At 38.8% G+C, this 23501-nt stretch overlaps 1 protein-coding gene across 4 annotated transcripts in view; it reads left to right on the top strand.

Annotated features, from left to right (window-relative positions):
- Nucleotides 1-22827, top strand: part of CC2D2A (coiled-coil and C2 domain containing 2A) — a 107979-nt gene extending 85152 nt beyond the window's left edge. For 3 of the 4 annotated variants that reach the window (XM_067530369.1, XM_067530370.1, XM_067530367.1), the window contains 9 exons: nt 2739-2915; nt 8256-8459; nt 10845-10934; nt 13145-13258; nt 15442-15576; nt 18582-18704; nt 19429-19487; nt 20032-20209; nt 21456-22827. In XM_067530369.1, coding sequence (XP_067386470.1) covers nt 2739-2915; nt 8256-8459; nt 10845-10934; nt 13145-13258; nt 15442-15576; nt 18582-18704; nt 19429-19487; nt 20032-20209; nt 21456-21644 — 1269 coding nt within the window. In that variant the 3' untranslated portion in view covers nt 21645-22827. Of the gene's footprint in view, nt 1-2738; nt 2916-8255; nt 8460-10844; nt 10935-13144; nt 13259-15441; nt 15577-18581; nt 18705-19428; nt 19488-20031; nt 20210-21455 lie in introns of those variants that run through there. The other variant, XM_067530371.1, reaches the window with a different exon arrangement.
- The last annotated feature ends 674 nt before the right edge of the window (nt 22828-23501 follow it).

Below are 23501 nucleotides of genomic sequence, written 5' to 3'. Positions count from 1 at the left end.
TTCTTCACCCTTATCTCAGGGCCTTAGCTACTCAGTCCCAGGAACCAGCCATTGTTCTGCCTAAGGTGCTTGTAGTTCTTTCAGTCCTCTTCTATGCCCTCTTTTATATGGACCTGCTGGGTCCTGATGGATTGTTCCTTATAGCCCCTCTCCTATTGGCTGTTTCTTGTGCAGCCTCCCGAGTGCTCTGTTAACCTGTTTCATGCCAGTGTGGGACAGATGCCCCATCACACATCCTCCGCCTCAAGACCAGCTGCCCAAAAGGTGTGCGAGGTATTACCTCCCTGGTTTCCCAAGCAGCAGCACCCACAGGGCATCCTTCTACTGCCTTATCCCTTTCAATAGGAAACATACATTTTCTTTCTCCTCTTTGGCATACTGGGCCTGGTGTCTCTGGAACTAAGTTCCCCTCCACTATTTGCAGGACCTCCTCAGCAGCTGCCATTTTCTCCTGCAATTCCTTCCCCTGCCTCTTGGGGTCCCCCAGTCCCTTTTCCATCAAGGTATGAGACCTCACAGTAGCCTACTGTGCCACTGGGTTCACCCCTACCTCCCTCTCGGTCTTCCCTGTCCCAATCTTTTTGTCAATTAGCTCTTTCTTCCACACTGTCAAGTGTGTGGGTGGAGCCTCTAACCTTTCTTTGGTTCCCCCAACTTTCTCTATACTCCCAGCATGGGCTTCCTATCTCCCTTCCTGGGAACCTTTCCCCTCCTGGGCCATTCCTCATCTTCCTATGGAGGCACTTCGTTCTATGTGCCCCAACTCCCCAGATGAAAAACCTGGTCCCTCCCCCACCTACTCTCTCAGCAGGTTGGCCTCGTTTGGGAGCCCTTGCCACTCGCACTTCCTGGGGAGCTTCCTTATTACAACTCAAATAGAGGCACTGCTTTTTTTAGGTGTCGTTGTCCACAGAAGTAACAGAACTTGGACGGACTTCTGCTCTTCAGGCCTTGGGTCTTCCCCCTGTTCCCAACCCTTACGGCGTTTCCCTTTTTTCTCCTTTTGGTACCTAAATAAGTACCACTTCTGCACCATGATGTCTAGCAAGTACTCCTGCAGGTCTCGCGTAGTCTTTGCTGATTTTCCAGCACCTCCATCAGTAAGGCCTGGATCCACCCTGGCTGCTTGTCTATCTCCTTTCTAGGAGGTGGCAAGTCCGAGGCACAGCCTGGGAAGATTTTGCTACCGTCTGCAGTGAGTGCCTCTGCCCAAAGCAACTCCATAGTCTTTTCTCTTCCCCCCCTTCCCTCAGGGGTGTCTGTCCTACACTGCGTCACACTCTTCCCTTTGTCAGGGTTGTCCGTGCTATATAGTCTCTCTTTCCTTGAACTCAACTATCTCATGCAATCCTTCACCACCGCGGTGCTCAGTCCTCCACACCGTCCCCTTACCTCACGGACAACTGAATGCCTGCATTCTCCACCACCTTATCACAGGGTGCAGTCATCACCAGACTGGCTCCTCCTCCAGATCGCACTGGGGATATGCCCACGTCCGCAGTTTGCACACTGGCACTCTGTCTCTGTTCCCGCCTACGGCTCCACTCTCAGCTCCCAGGACCACAGCATTCTCTTCTTAATTCAGCCGTCTGGCTAAGTCATCATCTTCCACGGGAGGTAGCTCTACCCAACAGTCCAGCCACTTCCTCAGTGGTGAGAGGGAGGACCCGCTGCCACCCACTGCCCATTACTCAGGGACCCAACCCAGGCACCCTGTAAATAGCAGCCTCCTGCTGCTCCTCAGTCAATGCTGCCCTGGGCTACTTCCCAATCACCCCAGCACCTTCTTCGCCATTATCTCAGGACCTCAGCTGCTCACTCCCAGGAGCCAGCCACTGCTCTGTTCAAGGTGCTTACAGTTTTCTCAGCCCTCCAGGGACACAGCCTTTATTCCCTGGGCTCCCAGCAGCAACTGAACTACTCCGCCCTGCAGCTCCCTTTTATAAGGATCTGCTGGGTCCTGATTGGATGTTCCTCACAGTTCCTCTCCTATTGGGTGTTTCTCACACAGCCTCTCTAGTACTCTGTTAACCCTTGCTTGCCAGTGTGGGGTGGACACCCCATCACAGTCCCCCTTTGAAGAGAGTCACCAATCATTACCACTCTGTTTCCTTTTGGGAGTGGTGTCCATGATTCTCCCTGCCTTGGGGATACATAGCTTCTCCTCCTCTGCCTTTGGGGTGATTCCTCATCCCTTGTTGCCAGGGCAGCACACTGTTTTTTAATCTCTGTGGAAAGTGGGTTGGAAGCAGGGATGGAGCACTGCCTGCTGCCATAAGTAACAAGCAGCAAGTGCCTCCTTGTGAAGGAGCAGTTTCCTCTTCCCCTGCTAGTGCTATCTCAGTCCTTTCCAGCTGGATTTCTTCCTCAGATTGGAGGTCTCCATATGCATGTTTTCAATGAATTCTTCCTGTGCATGGGTGCTCCTCAGCCTCCTCCTGTAGCTCTCCCATCTGCTTCTTCAGAGATTCTACCAGTAGGCACCTATCCCACTGGATGGTCTCCCCAGCCTGATTTTATGTGACAAGGAAATTGCAACAGTCTCTGCAAATTCACACCAGAACCTGGGTAGAGGCATCCATGATCAGGTTCTCTGTCTAGATGCAGGTGGAGGAGCCGTGTTGGCATTTCTGAATGCTAAAACTTGAGGAAGCGTTAGTTTTTTGAGTTTGAGAATCATTGTTATTCTTGGTCATGAATGATTGACGTGTATTGATTAATATTTCTCTATTTCATAGATTGATGGTACATTTAAGATAGATATTCCTCCAGTACTCCTTGGCTACAGTAAAGAAAAGAACCTAGGAAATGAGAGAGGTTATGATTCTGTCCGAAGTCTGAGTGAGGGGTCCTACATTACACTGTTTATTACTATTGAACCACAGCTTATTCCTGGAGATCCAGTTCGAGAAAAGGTAACTCATTCCTTTCAAATTTTGTTTTTGGCAGCATGATTCTTGATATGAATGTGAATAAGTAACTGTAATATGGTATATAACTTGGATACAGATGTTGACTGTTTTACTTTGACAGTGTAACTAAATTTCCTGTACTTGAATTAAACTTGATTCAACAACATTTTAACTGACCAGTAGTAGATAGTGTTTCTGAGGACTTGCAAGTATTTTTTATATTTTAAAAGTAATGCTAAAACAACTTTGTTTTTAAATTGGGATGAAATCTTTGCTTTCTGATTTGTCTTTAATAGAATTTGATTATTTTTAAAATGGATATTCAAACATTCAGGCAACTTTGGAAATGCATTAGTAGATCTGAGTGTATAATTTGTGATGTATAATTTAGTTAATAAATTTAATCTCTTATTTTCTTCACAGGCTATGTGCATGTATTTATTCATGATTAAATGACATTTTTTGCAGGTGTAATAATGTTTCTGGCTTCTAAGTCATAGTTTGAACTGTCTTGTTTAGTTGTGATTGAGCATATGATTTAGATGATTTTTTATGTTTTCCTCATCGGAATGAGCATAACTCTTATTAGGTTTCTGGTTAGAATGGTCATTAAAAATAAGTTTAATTTTCACATTCCATAAGTACTTGAACCTACAAACTTAACATTTGTTTCCCCAAGCATTCTGGCTCATAAAACTTGATCACACAACTATTTGGGGAAAGTGAATACAAAAGGGATGCAAAGTGAATTAATTCAGAACCTGGAATGAATATTCTTGGAACATTTTTATTGCATTATTCACTGTTCACTAGTTATTATATTATGTCATTCATATGTAGTATTTATTGTCATCTCCTATCCTGTAAATCTTTTGAAAGTAATATTTCTAAGTAGGAGCTTTTCTCATTCTTTACTTAGTTATTTTACCTCTTTCACCAAACTAAAAGGACATGATTGTGCAACAACACCAAAAAGAGTCTGTGTTTTTAAGACACAAACAACGCCTCCCCCCAAAAAAAATGTCTGGTTACTTCTTGTAACCCTATGCCATTAATTCTGAGGGTATAGCTACACAGCAAAAGCTAGCCTATCCGGACCTATCCAAGCTGGGTAACAATAGCAGTAAAGACAGCACAGCACAGGCTTCAGAGTGGGCTAGTGAGCAGACTACATACCCAATGTGCATATGAGCATATACTGCCCACAATGTGCTGTCTTCACTGCTATTGTTGTTCACTTTAGCTGGATTCCATCTAGCTTGGGTAAGCTATTTTGTGCACAGCTTTTGCTGTGTAGACATACTCTGCAATACAGTCAATCAGGACTTACCCATGTTGCTTCAGCACAAACAGCAGCTGCTCATATTTTGCTTTGCACTTAACTGCTCCAGTACTAGTTTATGTGAAGATGAAGAGGAGTTGGGGACAGGATCAGATCTACATATTATACAAAATTAAAACTAAGCAAATTTTGAACTCTGGAAGTATAATTTCTTTTCTAGAGGACTGATAGTTGCATAAACAACTAAAGCAAGCTTTGTTCTCCCTCTTATGGAATTATAGTCTTATAACTCATAATTTCATAGTTTGTACAGTACTGGTCATATTCCAGTCTGCTATGAGAATTGTTGCAATATAGTGCCATGGAAAACAAAAGGAAACATGATTTGTAATTTTGTTCTTTCATGGGTAAATTCAAGGTTAATTAGCCTAGTGATATGGCAAATTAGCAGTAATACATGAAGTTGTAAAGACTTACACAGCAGCCTTGAAGCATCATTAATATACCAGGTCACTTCCACAGTCCTAGTCTATGTACAATAATTGCAGAGAGAAATGCAGTAAGCTTTGAGAGAAAATGGACCTATATATCTATATAGAGATTTGGTACCATTTTTTTAGAGTGACATATTTACAATTCAAATAAATTCATATCTTAAAGTATTTCTTTATAAATGAAATTCAGAATTCATTGTGAAATATCACAGACTATATAATTATGAATTTTAATATTGCTTTTGTTAAAAGAAATTGTGACCAAGTTTTCATAATTGTGTGCACATATTTATTAATTTGCATGACCAATTACCAAAATGAGACATATTATTATGATGGTAATGTATGAAATTCTGAAAGGTTGGCCCTGTGTTTATAACATTGGTATAGACCAAACTGCACACTTTAAGTAATAGAACAGTTTACATTTTTGTTAAGTCCTTTAGATCTCACTGACTTCATTTGTTTTCTTTGATTACAGAGATAGTATTAGCTAGTTGTCCCTTGCCAGAATTCCAGAAGTAAGAGCTAGAAAGGGAATGAAATATCATCTACTGTGAAGATGCAACAAAGACTTTATCAGGCATAAAGAACAGTAGATAGAATGTGAGACTCCTTTTCTCAATGTCAGAGAACACTAGTTTTCAAAACTGAATTGTAGAATAATTACTCTGTGCCACTAAATTGTATTGTAACTAATAATAGAAGAGAGAAATGCTACTGAGGTAAGGAAACTATCAGTATAGATTTTCTATTTGCTAACATTTGAAGAATTAAGTTTATAGGAGAAAAAGAGAGGATGAGTGTCACAAATGGTTCAGTAATTTCTTGTACCAGTATTTTTACTGTACTATGGGGTAACATTCTGGCCCCACTGAAGTCAGTGGGAGTTTTGCCATTGACTTCAATGGTGCCAAACTTTAATCAACTGCATGAGCATTTGACTCTACTTAATAGCTAAGATGATTTAAGAATTGTAACTAATATCAAGTGAACTAAAGCTTTTATATTTATAATGTTATTTAATTTAGACACTGAGTCAAACTAGATTATTACTTTAACAACCATTCTGTATCGTTTCATATAATCCAGTTTTAGGAGAGTGGGATAGTAAATGGAAAACAGTAAAATAATCTACAGTGTTGGAAGAGGCTCAGGAGGAAAGGACCAAATTAAATAGCAGATTATTCTATAGCATGCAGTGCTTATTTGGCATTAAATTTTATTTACAACAATGTATGCCAGGTTCATAAATGTTCATGTGCTTGTCTTCTAACTTTCTTGACCAAATAAAATAACCACAATTGCATTTTGTATTGAAAGTGACTCCCAAAACTTTGTGCAATTTCTACATGTTTTGAACGTTTGATATACACAACATGTGTGTGGGAGGGCTAGATAGCTCAAAATACTGCAAATGGGATGTAGGGCCTGCTCAGGTGCTCAATGACTTCAATGGACATTGGGTCAAACCCTAGAGATTATCATTACAAGTCCAGTTCAGTTTAGCAGTGGGGGAAAAAAATTACCAATGGCTGTTTGGTGATCTGTATGAACTGAGTGGAGTCCAGTGCCTTGTGAACAGGTATCCACACCACATATCACCAGCCTAATTGGCACTTTTGTCAATCTCAGCAGAGAGAGAGCAAGGCTTGAAGGGTCAGGTCTGATGTAGTCCCTCTAAGTCCCTCTAGGTCATAGTTGAAACTCATTTGTGGGGTAGCATGAAAAACTTGCACTAGAATTCCCTGTGCTGTTCCCATTTTTTGTGGTTCAGTTGGAGACGTGAGTCTCCAAGACTCAGTTATCAGTACCTTTCTCATGAACACTAAATTCATTTATGCAAATTGAACCTATACAGCATGTAAGAAAGAAATCTGCTTCACTACAAAAGTGGTGTAGATTTTTCCTTTTCTTGCTTTCAGCAATGGCTATTTAAAAGCTGCACCTTGGTTGCATACATACACTGGGATGTAAACAATCCCCATCTCTTTTGTTTCTTTTATACCTCTTTAATATAGAAATTTTTTAGAATAAAATGGAAAAGCACTTGAATATTTCCCGTCCTTTGTTAATGTTTCTAAGCTTTCCTGCTGTCGCTAAGTATTTTGAAATGTCTATAGATTGCTTTAAGCTTCTCAATTTGATTTTTAATACATTTCCCCCCCTCTTTTATTGATCTTTTCCCTTCTTTTTGGCCTTCCTAAATCTCTCTATAGATGACTGAAATGCTTAAGAAGGTACAACATATGTGATTTTTAAATTAATCAACAGATATTGCTGTTTACTGTTTGATTCATTTTGTCTTTCCCTGCACCTTTCCCACTACCTTTAATAGCAGCAGTCCCTCATCTGTGTTTGACCATATATGTACTGTATGTAGCATGCAAAGTCCTTTATGCTGACATAGTATCTTAGATCAGTGGTACTGTTTAATTAATATATTTTGCAAGAGATGATTATTTTATAATTAAAAATTTGAAACTATAGTGATCACTACACAAATTCCATATTGTGGCCACCATTTTTGGTTGAGAAGGATTATCATAAGAGATGACTTCATTATTGGCTTGGATGGCTGGTTACTGAGCAATGCCTGGCAATCCCAACTCTAGGAGGCTTGGGGAGCAGGATAATAAAGTGGCGGGGTGGTTGATTTTTAAACTATGCATTATTTTGAGTTAAAGTCCTGAATTCTCAGGAACATTCAGGTGCCTTAAATTAATGTAAAATATTTATATCTACTTTAAGGCCTCTTTACGTCGCCAGAGTGGAGTAAAGCGGCCTTAGTGAAAAAAAAGAAGAAAAAAACATAAAATGATATGTACCTGAGACTAATCTACAAATCAACAATATTTAATTACAGATGAAGAGTAGGATTTTAAAAAAATACCAAAGTGATTTAAAAGCATATGTTCCCTTTGCTTTCAGATCTTTAACTACTAGGCAAGCCTGAACTATAAGGGTAACTTGTTTTTATATATTTGTCTTAGTCCATTTGTGTATACATTTTTGGCATTGCACAGTGGTTTAGCCATATGATTCCCATTAATGTCAATGGGAGCTGTCCATCTTAAATCCTACAAACATTTTGAGAATTTACCATGATTGTTGTTCTAATGCAGTTATTGTTTTGCAAGCATAAATAAGAATCAGTTCCTTGAAGTGTCTGATAATAGTTACTCACAGTTGACTGACTAGGTGATATGTGTCCATTCCAACAGTCCTTACTTAGACAAAATTTTCACTGAACTTTCAATGCCTGAGTAAAGACTGTACAATCAGGCTTAGTATGTACAGTGTGTGTCTGTGTGCGCGTGCACACATATAAGTCAACACAAAAAGTCTGATTCTCCATTACCTTAAAACTTCTGAAAATTTACACCTGTGCAAAAAGAGTGCAAGGTAAGTTTTTGAAATGGTATCAGATCAGAATTTTACATCCACTTTGCATTTACTTTGTATAGGTGAAAATAAACTTCACAGGTTACAAGGTAGTGGAGAATTTAGCCCAAATTATATATATATATAACTGTATTTTTATATAAGTTGTACTATCTTTTGAAGTTTGATACCCAAGAAGATGAGAAGTTGCTCCAAGCAGCAGAGAAGTATCAGGCTGAATGTGCATTGAAGTTTCCAAGCCGCCAAAGCCTGACAACTGTAGTTGACATAAATGGGAAAACAGTTTTTATTACCAGATACATCAAACCTCTGAACCCGCCACAAGAGCTTCTTAATAGTCACCCTAATAATTCTCAGGCAGCAGCAGTAAGTATTTTATTTGAAAAAGACAAGTCGAATCACAAGACAAAACCTTTAATACTGTGTGTGGGGGGGTGTATGTTATTTTTTGTTTGTACAAAAACTTAGATTGCAAGTGAGGAAATCCATAGGTACAAAGTAAAGAAATCTTGAATACCCATCGTACAAAGTAAATGAATGATAAAATATTAAACATTACTGTTAGAAACGGCTAAAATAAAAACCTATTTCAAAATCTGGCAAATGTAAATTTGCTTGTAAATAAGTACTATAAGAATTAAAAGACAAAGACCAAAAGAAAATGGAAGAGAGGCAAATAGAAAGTGAAAGAATAGAGAGAGACCAATAAAGCACCATCTTTAACACACTGAAAGAAAGTTACAGTACAAATATTAGGTATATAGCTCAGGTGAATTAGTGAGGATGTACAGTTAAACAATGGCAATTCTGCAGTGAATAGGAAATGAAGTCATAGCAGGCAGGAGAGAGATGTCTGGATGAAAAAAACTAAACAAATATTAGTCAAAAGGGGGGAATACGGAACAGAAATGTAAACCTACCGTATTGTAAGGTACAGTACCATAAGGTACTGATTTGGCAAAGCCCTTAAACATGTGCGTAACTTAAGAATGTCAGAGTCCTGGGGAAGTTATTGCTTGATTGTGGCCTAATGGAAGATCTGAGAACTCTCAGATCCTTTTCTGCATAAACAAAAAATAGTTGCCAATTTGCAAACTAAAGGTGAAGCTTTTGTCTCTTGAGTTGTTAGCCTTTCCATAATCTGTATGTTCCAAATTTTCTTGAACCATGGTGTCCAGTTATATTTAACAATTTAATACACATTTTAAAACTTTGTGACAGTCATGTACTAGATATACACAAGACATCAAAATGGTCATATCAAACCCTATATTATATCAAACGCTATATTTCAAGGCATGTTATAAGCCATTCTGTCCAAAACAAGGCAATTCAGAGTAAAGACTATCACTTTTTAAATGTATGTGAAATCAGTGTATGAGGTGGGGTGATACCAAATATACTTCAGCTACAAAATTTTGAGTTAAAAACAATGTTAAAGTCTTAAAACAATAAGATCAGATATATTCTGAAATAAATTAGAACTTTAGCTTTCGTTTTATTTTTTGCATTTTAATAAGAATTGCCAGTTAGTGCTTTTCTATGAACTTTGCATTTTTTATTAATTACAAAAATGAGCGAAATGCTTTTTTTTTTTTTTTTAAGCTCTGTGGCAACATACATCATGCACCTTAAGACCTTTTCTTCCCTAAGAAAAAGGTGTACATTTACACATTAGCTAATGTGTTAAAAACACCGATTTCCTGTTGTGGACATGGCCTAAGATTTGAATCTCATCCAAAGCTTAGAGATGGTTTAATAGTGGAACTTGGGGGAACAGTCTTCAAAATTGTTGTTCTCTGTGTTAGAAACCTTGAATTTGTGAATGAGTATGTAACAGCGACCATTCAAATGAATGGCAAAAGAGGAATATCACAGTTAGCAAAATAAGCAACAGCTATATATCTCTATGTAATTGTGAATATAACTTATGCCTCAGAAGAATTAATTTGTCAGCCTAATTATTAGGGCCCTACCAATTTCATGGCCGTGAAAAACGTGTCACAGACATTGAAATCCATCTCTCCAGTGCTGAGAGCTTGGGGACTTGGGGCTTCTGCTGCCACAGCTCCTGCCACCAGGGCATGGGGCACCCCAGCTTGGGGCTTCAGCCCTGTAGCTCCTGCCACTGGGGCTTTGGGCACCCCAGCTTCGGCGCTACAACAGCTGCAACTCTTGATGCCGGAGCTTGGGGCACCCTGGCTCAGGCTTCCACCACTGCAGCTCCTACCCAGGGTCTGGGCTCGGTGCACCCATTTTTCCAGGCCCACCAAATTGGCCAGGGCCCCTCTGCAGTGGCTGGGACTAGCACTTATGAGCAAACCCTTTTTGGGTCAGGACCCCCATGAAATTTCAGATGTAACCATCTGAAATCGTGAAATTGACCAATTTTAAAACTCTCTGGCCATGAAATTGACTGAAATAGACCATGAATTTGGTAGGGCCCTACTAATGAGCTGTCAGTATTAGAAATAAATGTTCAGTACTTTAAAGAAACAAAAATCTGAGCAAAGCTTTAATGGGACTGATCTGACTTCCAGTGAAGTCAAAAAAGTCAGCTCAGTTCTTTACGAAAGTTCCAAAAAGAGACCTGCTCCTGCGGTTTTGAAGTCAATGGGTGTTTTACCATTGACTGTAGTGGGAGCAGCAGTATGTTTCAAATCTAGTTAGGACTAACCAACATGATTCCATTCTCTTTCCACATAGTAAATGAGACGGTGATTGTGCTCTTTTCTTTATTTTTGTTTGTAGGAGTTGGTGGCTCGATATGTTGCTTTGATTCCTTTCTTGCCAGATAGTGTGTCATTTGCTGGAATCTGTGACTTATGGAGTACATCAGATGTAAGTAAAGGCTTAGAATTTCTCATTCTTCTTCTTTTTAGGGTTATTTTTCCTTCTAGTCATTTACATTTTCAATATTGTCAATGATTTCAGAGAATGAAATGTTTCCTTATCATTGATCTAAGGACAAGTGTTTAAAAAAATCACTTGTCCTGAAATAATTTGTACAGGTCAGCCAAAATTTTTCTAACCTTGGTAGGCTGCAAACTATAGAACCTAAGAACACCCGAAGCAGTTCCTGCTTCTATATTCAGGAGGAATTAAAGTGCCCACTGAAATTAAATAAAGAAAATATCAGATTTGGGGGGAAACATGATATAGTCCAGAATTTTCTTCACTTAACTCAGCTGGACCATCATATTTCTTGAATGTGGAAAGAGGCACTGCCTGTAATGTCAGCTGTAATATTAGATTCAACCAGCCTCTCATACTTTGTTGGGAGAGAATACGACAGTTACAAATACGAACTTTTCTTAAAAGTTTTGTGAGACAATTTCAATTTTACCTAATCAATACTCAACAGTAATATATCAGAATCAATAATTTAGGTAACACTCATTCATTAATATCATAGATATTTGTCTAACCTGTTCTTTAAAACCTCCAGTGACAGCGATTCCACAACTTTCTTGGAAGTGTATTCTAATACTTAACTATACTTCTAGTTAGAAAGATTTATCCTAATATCTAACTTAAATTAAGTCTCCTTCCAGTGGACATGAAGAACAATTAATCACTGTTCTGTTTATAACAGCCCCTTAACATATTTGAAGACTGTTATCAGGTCCTGTTCCCCCAGTTTTCTTTTCTCAAGACTAAACATGCCCAGTTTTTTTTACCTTTCCTCACAGGTCAGGTATTCTGATCCTTTTATCATTTCTGTAGCTCTCCTCTGGACTCTCTCCAATTTGTCCACATTTCTTAAAGTGTGCCGCCCAAAACTGGACACAGTATTCCAGGTGAAGCCTCAGCAGTGCCAAGTAGAGCAGAACAATTACTTTCTGTGTCTTACATACAACACTTCTTTGTTAATAGACCCTAAATGATATTAGCCTTTTTTGCAACTGCATCACATTGTTGGCTCATATTTAATTTGTGATCCAGCTCCCAGATCATTTTCAGCAGTACTGCTATCTAGCTAGCTATTTATTCCCTATTTTGTAGTTTGTCATATGATTTTTCCTTCTTAGGTCTAGTACCCGCTTTTTATGACTATTGTTAGGTTTTCCACACTGCTCTCCCTTCAGTTCAGTCCTAACCTTAATAGCCAACATGCTTATGAAGCCCACGAGTCAGAGTTTAATGTTTTTTGCAATTTGAATGTTGGGATGCTTTGTTTTGGAAGAATGGAGTAAAATGTATGTATTTTGTTGACCTCATAGTGTGAACTTTCCAAAGATACATTGCAACTTGGAAATGTAAAATGGTTGAATGCCAGCTTGTCATTAAAATTCATTTTTAATTATAGTTCGCACTTGAGTAGTGCTGAACTATAGTTATACATTTAAAATACCTTTCAAACTTTCACAATGTGGTATATAGGAAAGGTCAGCTTTCTTTGAAATAACATGAAAATTATTGGAGGAAGATTAGGTCTGTCACAATTGAAAATGGCTGGCTCATTAGACTACATTCATTGGTTTATGGACCCAGAATTCTCCTGGAAATGTGTTATGTTCATATGGTATCCTTGTGTGCTGGCTTTGTGTAGGGATTTAGCTAACGGATGTATACAAACCACTCCCTACTGGCTACACATCTGAGGAACTGCAAGCCTCAAGGCCAGAAAAGTTTACGTTTAAGATTCATGTTATCAGATTATAACACGAATACCATGTTTTCCCCATTTTTTAAAGCAAACCTTATCTTCATTGGGCATTCGCCATCACAAACACACATACATGGATCTGGAGGACAATAGAATACCTGTGGATCATAGATTAGCCATACAGTATATTGATAGCATCTCAAAACATTTTCTGAAAATCTGGTGTGATTCACTTGACAGAATTTGACGATTATGGTGAAATTCTCTAATTTCCACTGCATATTCTTCACTCATTCTGCATGTGAAATAATGGTGATCTGAGAGGAGAATTTTGGCAGCAAAGTATTAGGAAAGATTCTTAAATGTTTCAGGGTCGGAACAGAATTATTAACTATATCCCAATGTATTTGTAAACAGTAAAGTTTGTTTGTTTCTCCATCAGCAATTTCTGGATCTTCTAGCTGGTGATGAGGAGGAGCATGCTGTGCTTTTGTGTAATTACTTTCTTGCTATGGGCAAAAAAGCCTGGCTTATAATTGGAAATGCTATTCCTGAGGTAAGACAGTAGTTCTTGTTTGATTTGAATGTGAACATAATATCCGAGTGCTTACCTAAATAGAGCATAAACAAGCAAAAAATGATTATGTTCCAAGAAATGGATGGAATTTTCTCTTGCAGCCATGATTTTAAAGTAATCATGGTGAGGGTTTAAAAATTGGTGCCACTGGAACCCTATTCTAACGTCAAGCATTCTTATTTCTCCAATAGTTAAATATAAATCTAATAGATCCGCACTCCTGGATCCATGCCTCTATGTGTGAGTAATAGGAACTATCGTACTTATTTTCTATTTTCCACCATCTGTAAATCCTCTTAGTATTCACTTTGCACAGAAGTAAATGATTCCACCAGATGAAAGGCTCTGGAGAATCAGGCCCTCTAATTCTAAAGCAGTTAAAACTCCTTCAGCAGCATGGGTCATGTTTGTCCTACTGAAGTGCTCAGATTTCTAAGCAACCAATACTACTTCCAGGTTTCTGACAGGTTTGAAAGCCATTGGCCAAACTGTCTATAACTAGAGGCCTCCCTGAAGGAAGATTACAAGCATTCTACCCTCAGATACATGGGTCCTCAACATAATCAAGCAGACCTTCAAAACTGGGTTTGGGGAAATCCATTCCCAGAATTTGACTCCTTTAGTTTGTTCTCACATACAGCAGGATTAGGAAGAGAGATTCAAAATCGAATTAATCTTGTCAAAACATGATGATGACAGCCCCAACAGGACATTTAGCTCACGTTACCAGGGAAAGGGCCTGAAACCCAGAAAGTCCAGGTAGGGTTCATGGGTGATGGGGAAAGTGGAAGAATGCTTGGGGCAACGAGCTGTGTATGAGGGATTGCTGTTGGGGTAAGTGAAAGAGATATGTAAGGCAGCTCTGTGTGAGAGAGATGGGTGCTGGAAAGGTAAGTAAGTGAGGAGGTGCCTGGGGGAACAGACAATGGATATGAGTGCATGCCTGGGGATGGGGGTTTGTGTTAAAGCAGAGGGATGCCCTCGTGTTTGTGAGGCCAGTGCTCTCATCCTGCCTTGCTTTTTGTCCTGTTGATGCTGTCAGCACCTCCTCATTCTTGCTGACTGTTAATCTGGCTGGGATCCAGCAGAAGCAGGGAGTAGTAAGAGAGGAGGTAAAGAGGCCACCAAGTAGTGGTGCGGAGGTATTGCATAGAAGTCACTTTAGCTCAGCTGGAATTCATGCAATCCCAGAAGGGCTATGGGAGGATATGGGGCTGCCAAATGGGTGTGTCTTGCAATATGCAGCACAGCTGTCCTGCTACTTAGTCTTTCATACAGTCCTACTTTTTACATACAGGAGAAACATTTTTTTCAAATAACTTATACAAAGATGTTTACTGACCCTCACCTGACACTGTCTCTGTAAAAGGTACTACAAGCAGAGTCTCTCAGTTAAAATTAATGCCAAAATGTCTCTGATAATTTACCCTTCCCTGTTGTGCCAAGGGTATTATACAGTAGCAGGGGTATCACCCCTAAAAGTTGGTGACTTTATAGACTGGAGTATTCATGCTATAAAGCTTAGTTTTAGCCTCAGCTCTGCACTTTCTTTGTGTAAGACTCATTGAAATGAGGACCAAAGTGGTAGTTATCAAAAATCATTACCCCTTTGAAGGCTGATTAGTACCCTAAGTGTGTGGAATCAGTTGGTGGTCTCACACCAGTTCCTAGGGAACTAATAAAACTCTTTGTGATAGTCTCAGCAAGGAGGGTAGGGATTTGAGTGAATACGGACACAACTAGTTCCTCACTCTCAGACATCCAGCGCACAGACTGGGCAGTTTGCAAAAGTATGCCCTTACCACGATTGTTCTGTAGGTAAATAGAGAACATCAGGCTGTTACGCTGTCAATAATGACAACTTTAATCAGCACTAAATTTACTTGAAAATTTAGAGGAAAGTGTCTTTACTTAGTTTTTAAAGTGCTGGAGTAGAAGGGTTATTTGTGCAATCCTAATGTAAGCCAGAGGAAATCTACACAACACTTCAGGTCTTAGAGTTTACTTGAACATTGGTTAAGGTGCTTGAACCAGCTAGAGGAAAAATAGTTCAGTTGTGCAATTTGTCTGACCTCGATAATAAAGTGGGTATTGACCTGTAAAATAAAATAGCACAACTTTTAAAAATTGGTTTTCAAAGATATGTATCTTTTTCTTTCTAGGGGCCAACTGCATATGTATTAACCTGGGAGCAAAATCAGTATGTGATTTGGAATCCCAGTAGTGGACGTTGTTATGGACAGTTTGATACTTTCTGTCCATTGCAAAGTGTGGGCTGTTTGATTAGCTTTGATAATGTAAGTGTTCCTCATCTCTCTCTCTCTTTCTCACATACACACGCACACACACACAAAATAGTGCTCCCTTTATCATCTTCTCCATTAACATCTCATTTCCTAGTGGATCAGGAATGCCTCTATCAATACCAGTACACTTCATATTAGTGAGTCATGTTATCAAATAGTGATTTTATACCATTCTTGGATTAGGTTCCCAGCTACTTAGAAAGTGCTGTATTAACTGTTGTATAAAACAGATTTTTACTATAGATTTTACTATGTAAACAGATCATAACTTGTAAAATCTTATGTAAATATAGCATACAGAAGCAAAAAAACCCCAAGCAACCAACTAAAAAACTGCATTGTAGAATTTAATTTACCTACTCTTGCTTAATATATGTGTTTTAACATTGTGTCAGCAGAATTCAGGACTTCTTGACACTTACTATAAAATGTGCCACAACCCCAGACTCCTGGCACCAGTGGGTCATTCCAGAGGGGTCATGCTAACAAGATACTGGCTGAGAAATGTTGGAAGCATAAAGCTATATCCCACTCATGTAAATGGGCACAGCTCCTTCAACTTCATTAGAGTTGTGCCATGGACACCAGTTGAGGATCTGGCCCAGTATCTTTTGAGAACAACAAACAATAAGTTCTTTATTAACAGCAGTGAATAACATAATTAATTAATTATTATTCACAGTTTGTACTGTAACCTTTATGTATTCAGGATTCAAAATATGCTTAAAAAGTAAACAGTTATGGTACAAGATTGGTCTTTTTAAGCCTTATGTTTCTATAGGAGCTCAGCAGGATTTCCATTTGAAGGATGTATAGTTTATTTTAAAGAATCGGGTCATAAAAACAATCTTCAGGCTTGTTTTCGTTTAATTCATCAGGCTGTTTTAAGAAAACGTTACATCTGTTACAGCAATAGTAATAATTAATATGATTAAACAACTGTCCTCTGTCACTGGACTGCTAGGGAATTAAAGGAGCAATTAGGGAGCATAAGAAAACTGCAGAGCAAATGTATTTCTTTGCATCAGTCTTCCCTGAAAAAAAAAAAAACTACACAGGATTTACTCTTTTCAGTTTGTAAAGATGAAGTATTATCAGAAACTGTGGTGTCAAAAGAGGAGATGCTGGAACAAACTGAAACATTACAGAGCAAAATTAGGACCAGATGGTGTACATGCAAGAATTTTTAAGGAAACTTAAGAATAGAGTGGCTGGGCTGCAGCCAAGATGCAATCATTAAACTCAGGTGCTAGAGCACTAGAAAGTTGTAGGTGTTGTATGTGTATTTTTAAAAGTACTATGAATTATCCTGGGAACTGCAGACTCCTAATTCAAAGTGCTTGAAGTGATCATTAAAAATATAAAATAGTGGGAAGAACAGCATATGATATAGATAAACCGGCATATTCTGCAGAGCAAAACTGACTTGTAAGCTACTAAATTTTTTAAACATGTTAACACAATAATGGATAAGAGAGAACAGAACAACAATTCATTTGGTCTTTCAAAAAGCTTTTGACAAAGTCTGTCACAAGAAGCTTTTGAGGACACTGACTAGTCATGAGATGAGAGATAAGTACCTGTAGTAAATTGGAAATTGGCTGAAAAATTGACAAAGAATTTTCAACATTGCAAAAAGTTAACCGGGGGAGCCCTATGGTTCCAAATAGGGATAATGTTTAATATAGTTATTGCGTTTTTTCAATGTGAACAGTGAGGTGGCAAAATTGGCAGATGACACAAAATGATTTAGGTTAGTCAAGACTAGTGAAAACTGAGGAATTTCAGAAAGACCTAACAAAGCTAGAGGATTGTGCAGCACTTTGGCAGATTACATTCACTGCTGACAACTGTACGGTAATGCACGCTGGAAGAGCATTGTCTGGGACAGCTCAGTGAGAACCTCCACTCAGTGTGCAACTGTGGTCAAACGACAAATACAATAATAGGATACATAAGGACTGTGATAGAAAATTATATTGAAAAACAATGCCGTTATGTAAATAGATAGTCTGACTAGTATCAGGTGCTCTTATCTTTTCTGCTAATATAAACACAAGGGACTGGTCAATGAAATTGAAAAGCAACAAATTAAAAACTGATAAAAGGAAATAGTTGTTTTATACAGTTTATAATTAACTTGTGGAATACATTGCTACAGTACAGCACGGAGGCCAAGACTGGATAATCTTTTCTGAATCAACACCCACAACTATAGTAGATACGACAAAAAAGATAAGGATATAAACCTTCCTGCTTCACTTATGGGCAGGTTACTCCACAATTTTCCATTACAGCACTTTTTGCACCTACATTAAAGTATCTGGTGCTGGACACATTGGAGAGCAGATACTGGATTAGAGGAAACACTGATTGTCTGGCAATTCATATGTTCCTAGGTGTAAAAAGTCCCTATAATATTGCTTCTGCACATACTTAAAACATCATTAAAGTGCAAAATCTAAAATACATACATGCAGACAATCCAAAACATACATTTTCCAGATATTATTGTAGAAGTTTATCAGAAGTCAACTGTTTGAAGTGTTGTGTATTACATTATACTGGCTCTTCAATTTTAACCTTTTTAATTTTAAAAGCAAAGGGTGAATGACTGATTACATCCAGAGAATTTAAGGTTCTATATATAATCCAAATTATATCCCAGTGATACCGTTCTGAAAGTTACATCAAAATACAGGGCTTTCAATGAAAGATGTATTTCGTGATAAACATTTGTCATTTTTCATTGTGCAGCCTTATTCAGCTGTAATATAGTGCACTTACATGCAGTACATTAACATATCAGATTCTTTATACATAGACTTGAGGTGAAAATGACTATACAGAATGTCTCATTTCACGTGAATTTTTGTGGGTAACTCCTACTATAGCTCTGAAATATAAAGATTATGTTTGTCAATCCCCTTTGCATTGAAAAAATGTGATACATGTTACATATAGATGTTGCTTCTAATGAAGTTCCTCTCTTTTAGATCTGGTTTAATATCCAACAGTATGATTCCCCAGTAAGGATAAACTTTGACATCAGCAAACCCAAATTATGGAAACCTTTCTTTTCACAAAGCTTTCCATACCCTGGCCTCTCCAGTGTTCAGGTATTATTGCATCTACTTAGACTCATTTTGTAGTTTAAAACATTTACTAGAATATTTTAGGGGATGGAAAACGTAATTTGAAATCTTCATTCACTATATGCAGTTTGCCTCTGAGTGTAAGTATTTATCTCTCACTTTAAGGATAAACTTGTTATTATGTTAAGTACAGCAGGCCTAATCACACTTTTGTAATAGCTAGGTCTTTACAGTACAATATACCAAGTGACAGGACTCTCTCGTCCTGAAAACACCCACATAAGGTCTGAAGCCATATAAAATTTGTGACATTCCTGTTAGCTAAGTCACAAGTGAAATCCAAACAATATAACCTTTGACATTTTCCTTGGATTTCAAATTCATCTTTAAAATGTGAAGAGGTCAGGTTCATTACAAGTCTGACCACAGGTGCTCTCCCTAAATCTAATCGAGCATACAAACATGAGTGGTTGAAACCTGCTCTATTAACAGACAGAATAACTTTGTGTACAAAACTCTAACTCCTAAATATTGTGTTTTTCAGTCTTCGAGTAATTCAATTTTCTGACCTCATGTAATATGTGGTGAAACATTACAGGCCTAATTTTGATCTCATTAACACCTGTGTAAAACTCCCATAGAGATACACTGCTGTGAAACCATGAGAGAAAATGAGGTCATGTGTTTTCGTCTCTGATACCAAGGCTTACATTCCAAGTGATGTTTTAATCAATTCTTTTTTTATTAGCCTGAAGAATTAATTTACCAGTGTACAGACAAGGCTGCTGCATTAGAACTGCAGGGCAGGTAACTTTGCCTCTATTAATACCTACATAAATCCATTAAAAACTGTGAGCAGCAGCTCCACAGCCTGATTCACCAGCAAAGAATGGAATATTCAGTGACCTTCCTCATCCAATCTAGATTGTAAAGATCTGCCATCGGAAAAGTGCAGCTACTTCCTGGTGTCTTTTTGATATCATAGGCGGGGTGGACTCTCCCTTTGTTGAATCTATGTATTGTTTCAATAAGAATTAAAAGATCAAGTGCCACTAAAAGAGAGAGGGAAACATAGATCTTAAAAATCAGTCTTGCAGGATGTGATTTTTGGAGGGTTTCTTTTAAACCAGAAAACAGTGGCTTTACTGCTGTTGTGTTTATCTTTGAACTGCTTTAGGAGCTGTGGAGAACTTAAGATCTCCAGTGCTGTCGTCAACCTGGGTAGTGTGTCTAGAAAAATAATGTTGAGTTCTGTTTTTTAAGTGACTCATCCAAAATTGTGAAGTCAGACTCACACCCTGAACAGTCAACTGGTAGGGTAATTATAACAAGTAGCTGTATTTTACTGCAGGATTGAAAAGATACTGAAAGAGAAGATTATGGAGTGGCGGTCAAGGCACTTAACTCGTTGGAACAGATACTGTACCTCCACACTTCGGCATTTTCTACCTCTGCTGGAACAGATCCAAGGAAAAGCTGTAGAAGATGACCACCAGGCAGAACTGCAAAAACAGTTGGGAGATTACAGGGTACTATAATGAATGCCCATATAGGACTTGTGTAATGAAACCAGTAGATGTAATATTGGATTGTGAGAAACTTTAAATCAAATGTTTAATTATCAGAAAGTCACTTAATATCAGAAGAATTGCCCTTTATTGCCATTAATACAAGGCCAGTATATACTGTCACCAGCAGCCACTAGTAAATGCTTCAGAAGTCATGAAAAAAACTAACCTAACCACCCATAATGAATTTAGACAATTCTGTTCTCTTAGAGCTGGAGTGGAGATTCTTTCAACCTCTTTGGAAACCTGCAGGGGGAACAGTGATGATGAATGTGTGACTATACCCCAGCACCCACCCTTCCAAAATCCTCCAAGCTCTGAACGCTCTGGCAAAGGAACTTGTGTACAGTACCAGCAAATGGGCATAAATGCTGCAGACACAGCATTCCCACCCTGTCCAGTTGGTGCTCCTCAGCTCAGAATCACCCTATCTATGTGCACTCTGTTTGTGGAGGAAATCATCTGTCCCCACGATTATAAATTCAGATAAAAGATAACCAGTTGCTAAATTATTTTCAGTTGTAAAGGTTTGTGACACCAACCTGGTTCAGGTTTCTTGTTGGTGCTTGGCTCACTTGGTTGCAAACATGCACTGTTACTTGCAACCAATCAAATTGTACTTTCTCCCCATATTTGGTTGGCAGTTATTGAGGTGGCATATTTAATAGACATTGACCCTTCAGCTGGGGATGCTGTTGCTGAGTGTAGCAGAACAGAACCTGCCAGTTAGCAGCAGACAGGTCCTAGGCTCAGGGGCAAGCCATTGCCAATAACTGATTGGTGCACTGGAACACAACAGGGGGCCACGGCGAAGAGGCAGTGGGCCTGTTGGCGTAGGGCCAAAAGGGGTAACAGGAATTCAACATCCATTGAGGAAGCTGTGCATTGCTTAAATACCTGCCCTGATTATCTGAAACAGTTTGAAGTGGTGGGGGCATTCATTTTAATGTGAAGGGACTTGGTTATTCAGCATGTAATAATCTTGCTTCCATCCAGTTATAAGTGCTCTTAAAAGAAAAGGTGAACTTGCATCCATAACAAAATTACATGTAATAGCCCTCGGTGCTCTAGCTTTTTTACCTTCCCTAGCTGGTGTCATTCTCGCTGTAGTTGACTCAGTACCTCAGCTACTGACAGATGGTGAAAAATGACTACATGGGCCTGTTTATCTAAATCTCTAATGATTTTTTTTTTTAAACTCCCCCAGGTCTCTGGATTTCCTATTCATATGCCGTTTTCTGAAGTGAGACCTTTAATAGAAGCTGTACATAGTACTGGAGTCCATACCATCGATGTCTCAAATGCAGAATTTGCCCTAGCAGTGTATGTCCATGCTTATCCCAAAAATGTTCTCTCGGTGTGGATTTACATTGCTTCGCTTGTACGAAATAGATAAAAAAATGTATTGGACTAAAAATCACTCAAACAGGAACTTCCTGTTAGAGAAATGCTTTGGGCTATGCACAGCTGCGAAGAGTGAAGATGAAAGTATTCTGGATGTTGCCTTTGTAGATAGTCCTTGGTGGGTGCCTATAAGAGATTGTGTACCGTTGTCTTTGGTCACTCTGCACTATGAACTATATAGGTATGGGGCTGTTGTTTTCTCCTGCTTGTATATAGCTGTGAGGGGAAAATGCCAGTAGACTCTGGCAACCTGTAGACACTAGCCCCCTCCTAGCACTGGTACTTTCAGAGTTGCTGTTACAGTGGATTTCCTCCCCCAAAATTGTAGCACCTCCCTCTCGCATCCACACATGGCCTCAGTAGGTTGGGTAGGACAAGTAAAGGAGGAACTCTGCCTACCCCTCTTCAGCTGAAACGAACCTGTTTGCATCTTATGTTGGTGGCTCTAAAACTGTCCAGTAAAATTCAGTTAGACTAGTGAACATTTGGGACCTGTGCTTCCTCCTTACACTACAATGACTACAGTCACTTAATGGAATTATTTACAAGTTGTGAAGGAATCAGGCCTTTTTGGCACCTGAAGAATTGTCTGAAACTAGCAAAGAGCCAATGTTTGTCCTTTAGTTTTGTACACAGAAGCTACTGATCAGAGAATGACGACATCTTTCACACAAAAAATGGAAACTGAAGAGACTAATTCTGGTGTAACTTCATAGATGGGGAGATCTGTCCTTTTGTACTATAACAAATGCTACCTCTTTCACGAATGATGTGTATATATATTATCTGTATCTATACTACTTTGTCTTCTAGTCTGCTTATTTTAATTTTCTGTAGCTTTGTAGTTTTAAGATGTTTGATAATGACAGCTAATTGAACAGTATTTCTGCAAACATTCCTTGCTTTTTAATAGTCACTTTACCCATGAGCAAATATGAAGTCTTATCTGTCAGTGGATATAAGATATAAAAATGATGGAAAATGTAAGGCTGTTACAAAAAACTTGTCTCATTTCCCCACCTCCATCCCTACATGGATTTGTTAATGCCAACACCACCATTATAAAATGAAGGTTACTTTCCTGTAACCAGAGTTCTTAGAGATGGCTCTGCATATTCCCATTTATGGGATAGTGTGTAGTGCCTTGCAGTAGAACCTTCTAGCAGTCAGCTAGAGCACTTTCATGGCCCCATCCTTCACCATCTTAGTGTCTTCAACAGCAAAGCCAGAGACACAGAACAAGCAGTAGTCTCAGTGGGGAAGGCAGGTGGGAAGTGGGACTATGCAAGCTCCATCTTTGAGAGTTCCACTTATAGGCACGTAAACTTGAATTTCTTGAGTGGTTCTGCATATTCTCACTTATGGAACACTGATAAGCACTGCTAAAAACTCATGTGAAGGCAGGAACAGAGCCCTTGATACTGGAATACCACATTGCCAAACCAGTAGCCATCCCTGAAGTCAAATCCAGAGCCTAGTGTTTAGTGAAGGTATGCACTGAAATCCAGGTTGCAACTCTAGTTGGCACCTGCCAAAGACAGGCAATGGAAATAGCCACACCTCTGATGGAATGTGTATGAATCTCAGCAAGTACAGGAACTTTTGCTTGCCTGTAACATTCAGCAATACATAGTTTAATTCACTGCATAACAGTTTGGGCAGAAACCATATAACCTATGTTCTTAGCATAAGATCCAAACAGTCTAAATGATTTACAATTAACTTAGTTCTGTCCAAATAGGCAAGAGCCCTTTGGCATCCAATTTATGACAGATTCCCCTCTATTATAGTGCCATTTAGGGAGAAAAACAATGAAAAATTCTGAATTAGAGACTTCAGATTTTTAAGT

Source organism: Emydura macquarii, unplaced genomic scaffold (genome assembly GCF_026122565.2).
Source record: "Emydura macquarii macquarii isolate MOO-44397 ecotype Brisbane River unplaced genomic scaffold, CSIRO-AGI_Emac_v2 contig_3062, whole genome shotgun sequence".
Classification (NCBI taxonomy): domain Eukaryota; kingdom Metazoa; phylum Chordata; order Testudines; family Chelidae; genus Emydura; species Emydura macquarii.
The sequence above is the reverse complement of the archived record's forward strand: the minus strand, read 5'-3'. Positions and strand labels throughout refer to the sequence as shown.